This window comes from Musa acuminata, chromosome BXJ1-8 (assembly GCF_036884655.1).
Source record: "Musa acuminata AAA Group cultivar baxijiao chromosome BXJ1-8, Cavendish_Baxijiao_AAA, whole genome shotgun sequence".
NCBI classification, from domain to species: Eukaryota; Viridiplantae; Streptophyta; class Magnoliopsida; order Zingiberales; family Musaceae; genus Musa; species Musa acuminata.
In genome coordinates this window covers 41,157,552-41,170,460 of record NC_088334.1, presented here as the reverse complement: position 1 = coordinate 41,170,460, position 12,909 = coordinate 41,157,552, and the positions used below count along the sequence as shown (strand labels likewise).

Sequence of the window (12,909 nt, the reverse complement as noted above, 5' to 3'; positions counted from 1 at the left end):
ATAATCGCATGTATGGGTGCAGATATTTTGATTAAGGTCTAAGTCGATGCCTGATGATGCACCAATCTTTCTTTCCACCAGCCACCTTCGTATCCAATGCAGTGTTTGTTCTTCGTTTCCAATGTACGACGATGTTACGTGCCAAAACTTGTTTTTCCATCAACATAAATAGTGATACAGGGACATCCCTTTGATCCCATATCGTGACACTTGGTTGTCACGTTACCCACGAATGCGAATTCATTGATTAGCGCCCACCCAAGTTGGAAGACGATGTCGCCGTGAAGAGTCCGCTAGCTGTTCGAGTGCTTTCTCTGGGGGCATCATCTAAGCTTTTTATTTCTTCCTACTCTCTCTATAAACCGAGTACTAATTGCAGGGGAAAACAAAGACAAAAGAAACAAAAGTTCAAGTTGGTCGTGTGGATAGCTTCTTCAGTGAGAGAGAAGTTCGCACGGCCACTGACGTTGAGATCAGGCAAAGCCGATGGCTGATTCTTCCCAGAGACAAAGATTAAGAAGATAGCATGCAGCGCAGCTCCAGTAGTGGCAGATATATCGTCCGGCTACGATCGCCATCATTTGCGTTTAAAGCGAATCAAACGTGTAGATAGATACAGGCTAACACCTGGTAGAACTACGATTGATGGCTAAGTCCATGGGCTTGTGATCCTTTTCGCAACCTTTGTTCATGTCTCCCCACCATATCCCACTTATCCTACTTCCTTAATCTGATCAAGCGTGCTTATATATCACTCTGGTGTTGGAGGAAACGACCCAAACGCTTCTTATTAGTGCTTATAAGTCAAAGATAAAAAAACCAGATGCTCTTACATGGACACGAACCTAAAACTTATCGTGGAACAACCACGAGGATGTCTTGATAGAGACGACAAGAAGGACTTATTACGACACACAAAAAGTAGTATACCACACGAGGAGAGACCGCCGGGGAAGCAGCGGTAGTAGGCGGCTCATCAGTAGTGATAGATGTAAGCATCGTACTCCATCACAAGCTCGAGTTCGGTCGTTCCAGTTGACCTGATGAGCTTGCTGAGGGTGTAGCCCCGCGCCATTCGGAACATGCCGGTACCCCCGACGATGCCCCGCTCCATCGTCTCCGTCAGCACCGCCCTGCCTAAGATGGAGAAGCCGCTCCCGTTGTACTCTCCGGCGGTGAACACGAAGTTTAACGCCGAGAGATAGGCCGTGCTCTCCTGGCCCGCCTGCACCGCGAGCTCCTGCGCCCTCCCGATGAGCTTGGAGCTCGACTCGGGCCCTTCCCTGAGAATGTTGTCGCCCACTCCGATGCTCCCGAAGGAGGAGTTACCGGGAGGGCTGACGACGGTGATGGTGGTCGCGTTCGGGCCACCGTAGTAGTCGTAAAAGTAGAAGTGGAGGTGGGTCATCTTCTCTTTGGGTTCATCACTGCTGCTTCCAATGGCAACAGTGGCCAAGATGACGAGGGGAAGGAGGAGAAGAGGAGAGAATGGAGATGAGGCCATGGAGAAGCTTCTTGCAGGAAGTGAAGAGGCTAATGGAGGATGGGCTGCAGAGGGATGAGGAGCTCATGAGCATTTTATAGATAGACGTAGAAGTAGGTAGAACAGTTCAAGGCAACGCGGAATTCTTGATTCAAAGCATGGCATTGACATTAACTTGTTAGACTAAAATATTTGACAAGTCAAAGATCCCCGTTTGAACCAACATCTTTACGAGTGAAAAAAATATATTAGAGTTTATCTTTTCGAATAAACCTTTTTTTAGTGATTATACACAAAAACCTAAATTTGATTAACCAAAGCCATATGTTTAATATATTTCTAATTGGTTGGTTTGACTAATTAGTTTTAAGAAGGTGATAGATAGAAGCATCAACTGCATTTATTCTAATTGGTAGTTGCTGTATAAGATTATTTCAGACAATTATTTTATTCCTCTAATGTTACTATCAACGTATAAGTGAGTCAGTCAAATGCATATGACAAAATAGACGATTGTTGCCCGCCCCCCCAAAAAAAAGACTATTTAATTGACGATTTTTGCCTTGATAATGTTACACAAAATATGGAAATCTTTGTTGCTGTCGAAGAATGATGTTACACAAAATTAAGTGTGAGCAGCATACATGGAGCTTAAAATGTATCGATACACCAAATACCATCACCTAACAAGAACAATCGGTGTCGTTAGCGATTTCTTTTTGCCCATGCTAATTGGAGATGGTAATTGTGTACTAAGGTGTGACATATAACATTGCTAGATGAAGAATTAGTCCAATGCAATGAGATGAAAGCTTGAGTGGCTGTGGATCTGTAGAAGCAGTATGTACATAGCAAGAGTATTCGTCTCCATATTACAATTTCTTGGTCAAGGAGTAGCATTCGTTTCATTCAAACTTGACGAGAGAGAGGGTTGTTGGTGAAAGTCCTCGAAGCAGAAATAGTGCACAACTTGGAGGCACCAAGAAAAAGAAGAGCTTTTATGAGCTGAAATGGTTTAGGGTTGGAGGTGACGTTTTGATGCTTTGTTCCTCCTCCCAAAGTTTGCTAAATCTATCTTCTAGATTTGGAGAAAGACATAAACGTCGTTGGTGAGCAGGTGGAGAATATCTAACCCGGTCATAAATAATATGGCTAGTAATTTTGGAGTGGTTCAGACAAAAAAAAAAAAAAAATCTGTAAAGAACATAAAAATTTGTTCTACCTAATGAACAGCAGAAGCAAATTTATGTTAGGGTTTCAAATACGTGTTTTGTTTGTTTTGATAAATAATCTTTCTTTGATCATTTTTATCAGCCTTCTTAAATATCATATTTATGTGATCAATAAATAAAGTATACGAATGAAAAAGGAACAATTAACGTAAAAAAAAATTCTAAAAGGCCTCTCGCTATTTACGTGTCCAACCAAACCATTAGTTTTGACAAGCCAATGCTAATGCCCATTTGGTTGTTCCATTAGAATATTTAGTCAAAATTTATAATTAGATATAATTTTATTTTAAGAGTCTTAATTAAAATAATAATTATTATCATTCTTACGGTCACAGTATTTATTTTTATTTTTATATAAATAAAAAACTTATTTAATGCTTTAGTCATACAATTAATTAGAAGAAAAGATGAGGTAAACAAAAAAAATCAGAGATTTAGAAAGATTATAAATGAACTCACCTTGTTCTCTCGAGGTGACGTGGATGCATAGACTGCAACATAATAGGTAGGTAAAACAGTACGGCGCAACGCTGACTTCTTGACTCGAATTGACATTGACATTAACTTCTTGGACTAATTGTGAGCACGGAGCTTAAAAGGTATCAATACACCAAATATTATCGCCTAACAAGAACAATTGGTGTCGTTAGCGATTTCTTTTTGCACGTGCTAATTGGACTATCTCCAAGAAAACTGACTTCCGTACACTATTGGTCCACATGGTAACATTGCTAGATGAAGAATAATTATAATATTTTGTCTTTCCTAAAATATTTTTTTATTTTTTTATAAATTTCTACATTTATATTTAGATCTGAATGGTGTAGTTATTTTATATCATTCATGGTATATTTAGTTTTTTTTAATTACATATGCTTTATGATGCTAATTGTTGTAGTATTATTTGATTTCACTTAAGTTTTACATAAAAGTTAATTAAAAATATTATTATCTTCTTTTTAAATATAATTTCATCTTGTTAATCTAATACTAATAGTTAGATTGCAATGATTTAATTAGTTTGATTAATATTAAAAATTAAATTAGTAGATGGTTGATTTAATTAGTTTGATTAATATTAATAGGCTAGGCTCAACTTACATGTTACGCCTTCAACATGTAGGCTAGGCATAACCCGTAGGCTAGGTCTCTAGTCCACAGACTTGTTGAATCTTAGATTTTAATGATGAAATCAATTGTAATTTATTTGATTTAATCTATATGTTGAGAAAAGTATGCAGGATTAACTACGATAGCAGTAAGACATAAAGTAGGTGTTGTGCCGGAGTCAAGATCGAGATCTCATTGGGAGTTCGAGAGTTCGACGTGGACGTTCATCGGAAGTTCTACGAGAACCAATCGAGAAGTTTAGGAGCTTGCCAAAGAAGCTCGTCGAAACTCGCCAAGAAGATCATCGTAAAGCCCAAGAGCTTACCAGGAGTCCGCCGGAACATTGTTGAGAGTTCGTTAGATGTTCGCCGGAAGCTCATCGGAAGAGCAATTGACGCATCAGAACAAGAAGCATTGTAAATCATGTCTTAATTATCATAGTTAGTGCGTAAATTAAGTTAGGATTGGGAGGTAATCTCACTAATTTAATTATGGGCCAATTGGACCCTTAACAGGGATGAATTAGGCCGAATTGAGCACCCAATTCAGCCCCTAAAAATATGGCCGATGGTGGCATCGCTTAGAAGGCAGTGCTCCTGGTTTTTTGAGTGGTGGTACCGCCCAGATTGGGTGGTGGTACCACCGGCAGCAATACTGCTAGCGGTGGTACCACCCCTATTCAGCGGTGGTACTGCCTAATGACATCAGCGGTGGTAGTACCACCCAGAAACGGTGGTGGTATTGCTAGTTCCCTGGATTCCGGGGATGTGACACTTTTTGGTTCCAATTTTGAAGCTATTGGGGTCTATAAAAACCCCACCATTTTCTGCATGAAAGAGCACAAAAGCATTAAGATAATCTTGAGTTGATGGGGTGTAAAAGTATTGTAAACAAGTGCTAGAGTATGAGACTTTAGCTTTGAGATCATTCAAGAGAGGTATGAGACTTATAAGGGTTCTCTCCTAAACCCATGAAAAGGAGAAAATGCTGTAAAAGAGGTGGTTGGTCTTCACCTATTGAAGGAAGGCCTTTAGTGGACGTCGGAGACATTGTCAGAGGAGGAATCCGAAAGTGGATGTAGGTTATGTTGACCGAACCACTCTAAATCCTGGTTTGCTTTTCATTTGAGCAATTTACATTACTGCAAATCTGCTTAATTCTCTCTTGCACTTTTACAAAAGCTTTCAAGTTCATAATTTCTCCAAAACGGATTGAATCAAAATTATTTTTGTCCGAATCAGTTTTAATCGAAACACAAGTCTTTTGAAATCATAAAAGTTTTCCGCTGCACTAATTCACCCCCCCTCTTAGTGCCGCTCTTGATCCTAACAATTTTTATCAAAGCAAGGTTCACTCTCATTTAGTTTTAAACCCAAGAGAGATGACATTTGCTGACAACCTAGAGGATCATTCAATTACATATTCGCTCATGTTCAATAGGACGGATTATATATATTATAAGACTAGAATGAGGATCTTCCTAATTTCAATAGATTTTAAATTATAAAATATTATATAAAATAGCTTTCAAAAGTCTTCTCTTCGAATGAACGATTAGAATAATTTGGAGAAGAAGGCTTTTGCTTTAAACGCAAAGGCTATGAATGCTTTGTTTTGTGTATTAGATAAAAAAGAGTTTAATCGAGTATCGATTTGTGAAATGACTTTTGACATTTGGCACATACTCGAAGTGACTAATGAAGGGACTCGTAGAGTGAAGGAGTCAAAAATTAATCTTTTAATGTATTCTTATGAGTTGTTTTGAATGAAAACGAGTAAGACCATTGGAGATATGTACACCCGATTTATGGATGTTGTCAATGGTCTAAAAGGACTTGGTAAAAGTTTCTCAGATTTTGAACTTGTTAATAAGATTTTAAGATTCCTTCCAAAAAGTTGGGATCCTAAAATAACCACCATTCAAGAGGCCAAAGATCTAAATAATTTTCCTCTTGAAGAACTAATTGGGTCACTAATGACCTATGAAATGACGTGTAAAGCTCATGAAGAGCTTGAGGACACCCTTCCAAAGAAAAAGAAGGATATGACACTAAAAACTCAAGAAGATCACTTGAAAGAAAACTTAATTGATGAGAACCTTAATGAATACTTGACACTTTTAATAAGAAAATTTAAAAAATTTATTAAAAAGAATAAATCTAAAAATGACACCAAAAATAAATTTGAATCAAGAAATATCAAGTAATTTGCTATGAATGCAAGAAGCCAGGACACTTCAAGAGTGAATGTCCCTAAGCAAAGAGGAGACAACCAAAGAAGAAAGCTCTCAAAGCTACATAGGACAACTCAAGTGCTTCTGAAGAAGAGGAGCCAACTAACACTGAGCAAGTTGCTCACTATGCGCTAATGGCTATTGAAGATGAGGTAACAAGTTCATTAGATGCAAATTTAACTTTCAATGAGCTTTCAAGTACTTTTCATGAATTATTTGATGAATGTAGAATCTTAAGTAAAAAGTACAACTCTTTAAAAAAGAAACATGCTTCTCTTATTAGCAACTTTGATAGAGTATAGATTGAGCATGAAAATAGCTTAGCATCCTGTACAAAATATGATGACCTAGAATTACTTCAAAAAAAAAAAAACTTGTTACTTAAGAAAACCTTAGAAAAGTTTGAGGTTGGTAGCAAATCCTTGAACATGATCCTTATCAACAAGGGTCACTTCATAGAAAAGACGAAATCAGATTTGTGAGTAGCTCTCACCATAATCTAACTACCTTTGTTAAAGGCCCTACTTTACATGTTTCACCCCGAAAGAAATATAATTTTTGTTACAAATTTGGGCTTGTAGCTTATCATTGTCCATTTAAAGAATATAGTCTACATAAATTGATTTGGGTTCCTAAAAGAATCTCAAATGACTCAATGCAATATGATAAGCAATATAGATCGATTTTTGAGACACCCAAGGTCAAATGTATACCTAAAAATCATCCTTTTTTTAGAAAAATATACCATTACAAGCTAGAAGCAAGAAATTATACCTTGATAGTGGATGCTCAAGGTATATGACCGAAGATCTATCTCAATTCTCTAAGCTCATTAGCATAGACGAAGGATATGTCACCTTCGGAGATAACAACAATGGTAAAATCATTGGCAAAAGAACCACTGGTAACAAATCTAACTTATTTATTGAAGATGTATTATTAGTTGATGGCTTAAGCATAACCTCTTGAATATTAGTCAATTATATTATAAAGGATATATTGTTAAATTTGAATATAATGCTTGCATTATTGAGAAACTACACAAAAACACATCTATGATTATACTAAAATAAAATATCGTATGCACCATTGACATTAATGATCTTTGCAATGAAATGTGTTTTTCAGTTTTGAATGATAATGCTTGGTTTTGACATAAAAGATTAGGTCATGCTAGCATGAAACTAATAACCCAAATTTCATTGTAAAAGGAATTCCTAATATTAAGGTTGTCAAAGATAATATGTGTGATGCTTGTCAACTAGGAAAACAAATAAAAGGTAGTTTCAAACATAAGAATCAAATAAGCACCTCTAGACCTTTGCAATTGATCCATATGGACTTGTTCGGACCAATTGCTATATCAAGCCTAGGAGGTAGCAAATATGCATTTGTCATCATGGATGATTATAGTAGATATACATGAACTTAATTTTTGGCACACAAAAGTGAATGCTTTAGGTATTTCTCTAAGTTTTGTAAACTTATTCAGAACGAAAAAGGGTTTTATGATTTTGTTAATTCGAAGTGATCATGGTGGTGAATTTCAAAACATGATTTCCAAGAATTTTGTAAATATAATGGATACAACCACAACTTCTCTACTCTAAGAAATCCTCAACAAAATAGAGTAGTAGAAAGAAAGAATAGAAACTTACAAGAAATGACAAGAACCATGTTAAATAAACATAGCCTACCCAAATATTTTTAGGCCGAAGACATAAACATGGCATGCTATGTCATGAATAGAGTTCTAGCAAGACACTTACTCACCAAAACTCCTTATGAGTTGTGAAACAATAAAAAACCCAATGTTTCATATTTTGAAGTTTTTAGGTGTAAGTGTTTTATCTTAAATGAAAAATATGCTTTAGAAAAATTTGATGCTAAATCCGATGAAGAAATTTTTCTTAGCTATTCTTCTATTTCTAAAGCATTTCACATCTTTAATAAAAGAATTTTGATTATAGAAGAATCCATTCATGTTGTTTTTATTGAGGTTTCTAAAATTAAGAAAAATAATTTTGATGATTATGTTAATTTTGATGCTTTGAATTTAAATAAAACCCTTTCTCCATCTAGCAACTTGAATGTATCTACTTCCAAAATATCCTTACCCAAGGATTAGAAGTATGTAGATGCTCATTCTAAGGAGCTAATAATAGGAGATACAACTAAAGGGGTTCAAACTCGTTCTTCTCTTAAGAATTTTTGTGTCAATGTCGCTTTTCTCTCTCAAATTAAACCAAAATGCATTGATGAGACATTGAAAGATGATTCATGGGTCATTGTAATGCAAGATGAATTAAATTAATTTGAGAGAAATGAGATATGGATGCTTGTTCCTAGGCCAAATGACCATTTAGTTATGGTACTAAATGGGTCTTTAGAAACAATCAAGATGAATTTAGTATCATGGTTAGAAATAAGGCTAAATTAGTGGCCAAAGGTTTCAACTAAGATAAAGGGATCGATTTTGAAGAGACCTTCGCTCTTGTGCCACGATTAAAAGCCATAATGATGCTCCTTGCCTATGCTAGTAGTAACAATTTTAAGTTATTTCAAATGAATGTTAAAAGTGTTTTTCTTAATGGATTTATTTTTGAAGAAGTTTATGTTGAACAACCTCCTGGATTTGAGAATGATAATCTCCCTAATCATATATTTAAATTGACTAAAGCTCTCTATAGATTGAAACAAGCCCTAAGAGCTTGGTATGAAAGACTTAGCTCATTTCTTATCGAAAATAATTTTTCTAAAGGCAAGGTTGATACTACATTGTTTATTAAAAAAATTTAAAAATAATTTTCTTATTGTTCAAATTTATATCGATGATATTATTTTTGGTTCTACGAATGAATCTCTATATGAGTCATTTGCTAAAAGTATGAGTCTTGAATTTGAAATACGTTTGATGGAAGAATTAACTTTTTTTTTGGGCTTACAAATCAAATAAATAAGTAATGGTATATTTCTTAGTCAAACAAAATATGCTTTAGATTTGCTAAAAAGATTTAATATGGATAGCTCAAAGGCTATCAACACTCCTATGAGTACCTCCACTAAGTTAGAAACTGATGAAAGTGGAGAAAACTTTGATAAAAAAACTTATAGGGGTATGATAGGAAGTATACTTTACCTCATCACAACTAGACCAGATATTGTTTAGTGTAGGACTTTGTGCTAGGTTTTAATCTAATCCTAAGATATCTTATCTTAAAGTAGTTAAGATAATACTTAGGTATCTTAAAGGAACCATAAATCTAGGATTATGATATCCAAAATCCGAGAACTTTGAGCTAATTGCTTATGCTGATGCAGATTTTGCTAGATGTAGATTAGATAGAAAAAGCACAATAAGAATATGTCAATTTTTAGGACATGTACTTGTTTCTTGGACTTCCAAGAAATAAAATTCGATTGTATTATCTACAACCGAAGCTGAGGACATTGCAACTAGTGCATATTATGCACAAGTTGTATAGATGAAAAACACTTTAGAAGATTATAAGATTCATCTTAAAAATATTCCCAGAAAATGTGATAACACAAGTGTAATATGTTTAACAAAAAATCTCATTCAACACTTTAGAACTAAACATATTGGTATTATGCATCACTTTATATGAGATTATGTTAATAATCATGATGTAATCTTAGAGTTTATTGACATGAAACATCAATTAGTCGATATTTTTACAAAGCCCTTAAGTGAAGGACAATTTGATTTTATTAGAAGAGAATTAGGAATGTTAATTTATCAGAATGCATGAATTTGTTAAATTTCGTTTTTGGATTTTCTTGATTCTTTGATCACTCACTTAAATTCTGTGCTAATAATTTTATAATGCAAATTTTACATGATGATAAGGTTGTGTACTTCAATAACATGTTTACTTTGATGTTAGAAATTTTGTGCTTTAATGCTAAAAGTTTCTATGATGATGAGTATGATATCATACAATGATGCAATATCATGTTTACATTGATGATTATGATTTCTATTGAATATTGAGAAGTTTTAATCATACGGATTCTTAATCTTTGAGTGCTACAAAGCACTAATGATATTATCTCATGCAAGTAGTGATGAAAAGCTATGACAAAACATTTTATAAATGCATGAAGTATTTATATATAAATTGATGTTTGATTCATATAAGTCATTGACAAATGCATCTCTCACGGATTTCACTCTTATAAATTTTTGATGAGAAATGGATTTGATGTAATGCTCTTCTCACTATGAAGTTTTATTCATGAATTTCTCCTTCATATGATACTCCTCTCCCATAAATTCTTCTCATAAAAATTAAAGAAATTCCAATAGATATCTTAATCCTTGAAAGATGAATTCTCGTGTGTGATAATTTTCGTGGGGATTTGATTTCATATGGATATCTCGATCCTTTTCAAGAATTCCTTCTCTTTATCAAAATGAAAGCATGTTTTAATATTTTTGACTTGATTCAAATAATTTCACAAACTTAGTTCTTAATAGATTCCCTCCTTGCCTTCTTTCCTCTTCTTCATGCAAAATTATGATGATAAGGGGGAGAAGTTGTTGGAATCTATCATTTTAATATTGATAACATCTAATGATGAGAACTTTTGAGTGTGAAACTTGCTTGATTTTTTTTTACCACACTTGCATTGTTGAATTATTCTCCTTTTTGTTGATGATAAACGGGAAGAAATAATACCAAAATGTGGTAAATTGATGACAAATGCATACAATGTATTTCATCATATATACTTGAAATGGTTGCTTGATAAATTTCTTTCATTATGATAAGATATCTAAAGCTTAACTTGCTATTTTGTAATTGATATCTTGCCATAGAATGATGAATTGCTATCTTTGTCATCTTTCATATTTAAAATATCATACTTGAAATTGGATGTTATGCCTTGACATCATTTTGATAAATACTTGGCATCGTATTTTGAGAATAATAGATCATGATAGGAATCATGATGTGCATGTTGATAAGTTTAATTAACTTATCTTATCGGTTTGTTTCTTGAATTCAAAGGCCTTGAATTCAAGAATATCTTTTCTCAAGTAGTCAATATAGATAGGGAGAGTTGAGGTTAACTCCATCATTAATTGATTGTCATTATCAAAAAGGGGGAGATTGTTGAATCTCGAATTTTGATGATGAAGTCAATTGTAATTTGTTTGATCTAATATATATGTTGAGAAAAGTGTGCAGGATTAACTATGATAGCAATAAGACATAAACAGGTGTTGTGCCGGAGTCAAGATCAAGATCTCATTGGGAGTTCGAGAGCTCGACGCGGACGTTCATCGGAAGTTCTGCGGGAACCAATCGAGAAGTCCAAGAGCTTTCCAAAGAAGCTCGTCGGAACTTGCCAAGAAGATCATCGTAAAGTCTAGGAGCTTGTCGGGAGTTCGTTGGAACATTACCGAGAGTTCGTCAGATGTTCACCGGAAGTATGTCGGAAGCTCGCCGGAAGAGCAATTGACGCACCGGAATAAGAAACATTGTAAATCATATCTTAATTATCATAGTTAGACTGTAAATTAAGTTAAGATTGAGAGGTAATCTCACTAACTTAATTATGGGCCAATTAAGCCCTTAATAGGGCTAAATTGGGCTGAATTGAGCACCCAATTCAACCCCTGAAAATATGGCCGACGGTGGCACCGCTTGGAAGGCAGTGCTCCTGGTTTTCTAGGCGGTGGTACTGCTAGTCATAAGTGCCCAGCAAGCCAATCACGTGAGTGATGGCACGTGTGACTTGATACAGAATCTTTTTTGCTTATTATATTTTTGGCGTATATCACTTTATAACTATTGCATAAATGCATATGTATTGTGATGTCCTTGGATTTGTGCAATGGGAATCGGATCGTGATGAGATCACGATAATGAGATCGATTCACCTTTAAACACATATCCTAAATAATCCCGGTCATAGGTTACTCGAGAGGGACATCGTGATAACCGGATAGACTGGTGTGCTGTATACCCGTCCATATGATGGATGCAGCTGGTCTCATAGCTGCTCGTGTAGGGACACTAGGGATACAGTACAGGTGCTCATTGGAGAATGAGTTCACTGATTGATCCGCTTACGGAATGCTGGATGGTTGATGATGCCTTATTGTCAGACAACGATTCCGTAGTCCTAGTGGTGTATCTGGTTCTTAGACTTGAGACACCAAGGATGTCCTGTATGAGTGCTCCACTCTTTGATACCAGACTTATAGGTTTGGCTGTTCCCAGATCTAGTACAGCTGGTCATTGGGAGTGGTAGTCGACCTTACGAGGGCTATTGAGTGTCGATAGAGGATCATCCACTCTCGGTATCATAAGAGGAATATCCCATGTGTTCTTGCTCAGACAAATCCCTGGCCAGGGTCATTCGGGTTGAGAGAGAAAGAGTTCTCCGGGAGAATCCGATTAGAGCGAGACTCAAGTAGAAACCGTATGGGTCTGACAGCACCATGCTCGATATACGGTCTCTGGGATATTAGATGGATGAGGGACTATAGGTACATGGTAACTGAGGACAGACAGGTCCAATGGATTGGATTCCCCTGTATCGTCTGGGGACTACGGCGTAGTGGCCTAGTACTTCCGTAGTCGATGAGTCGAGTGAATTATTACAGAGATAATAATTCACTTAGTTAGAAGGAGTTCTGACAGGTATGACTCACGGCCAGCTCGATATTGGGCCTAGAGGGTCACACACATATGGTAGGCATTGCGATGAGTAGAGGTTCGGATATGAGATATCCGACGGAGCCCTTGTCTTATTGGATGCAGATCCAATACCCACTAGGGAAAGGACCCATTAGGGTTTTGACACGGGATCTCTAT

General features: G+C 35.7%; 1 protein-coding gene across 1 annotated transcript; it reads right to left on the bottom strand.

The window, feature by feature from the left end:
* Window positions 1–762: 762 nt before the first annotated feature.
* Window positions 763–1,546, bottom strand: LOC103994671 (dirigent protein 11-like). Its single transcript, XM_009415076.3, has one exon. It carries the CDS (start codon window positions 1,502–1,504, stop codon window positions 977–979), a length of 528 nt encoding a protein of 175 aa, XP_009413351.2. The 5' UTR covers window positions 1,505–1,546; the 3' UTR covers window positions 763–976.
* Between the last annotated feature and the right edge of the window lie 11,363 nt (window positions 1,547–12,909).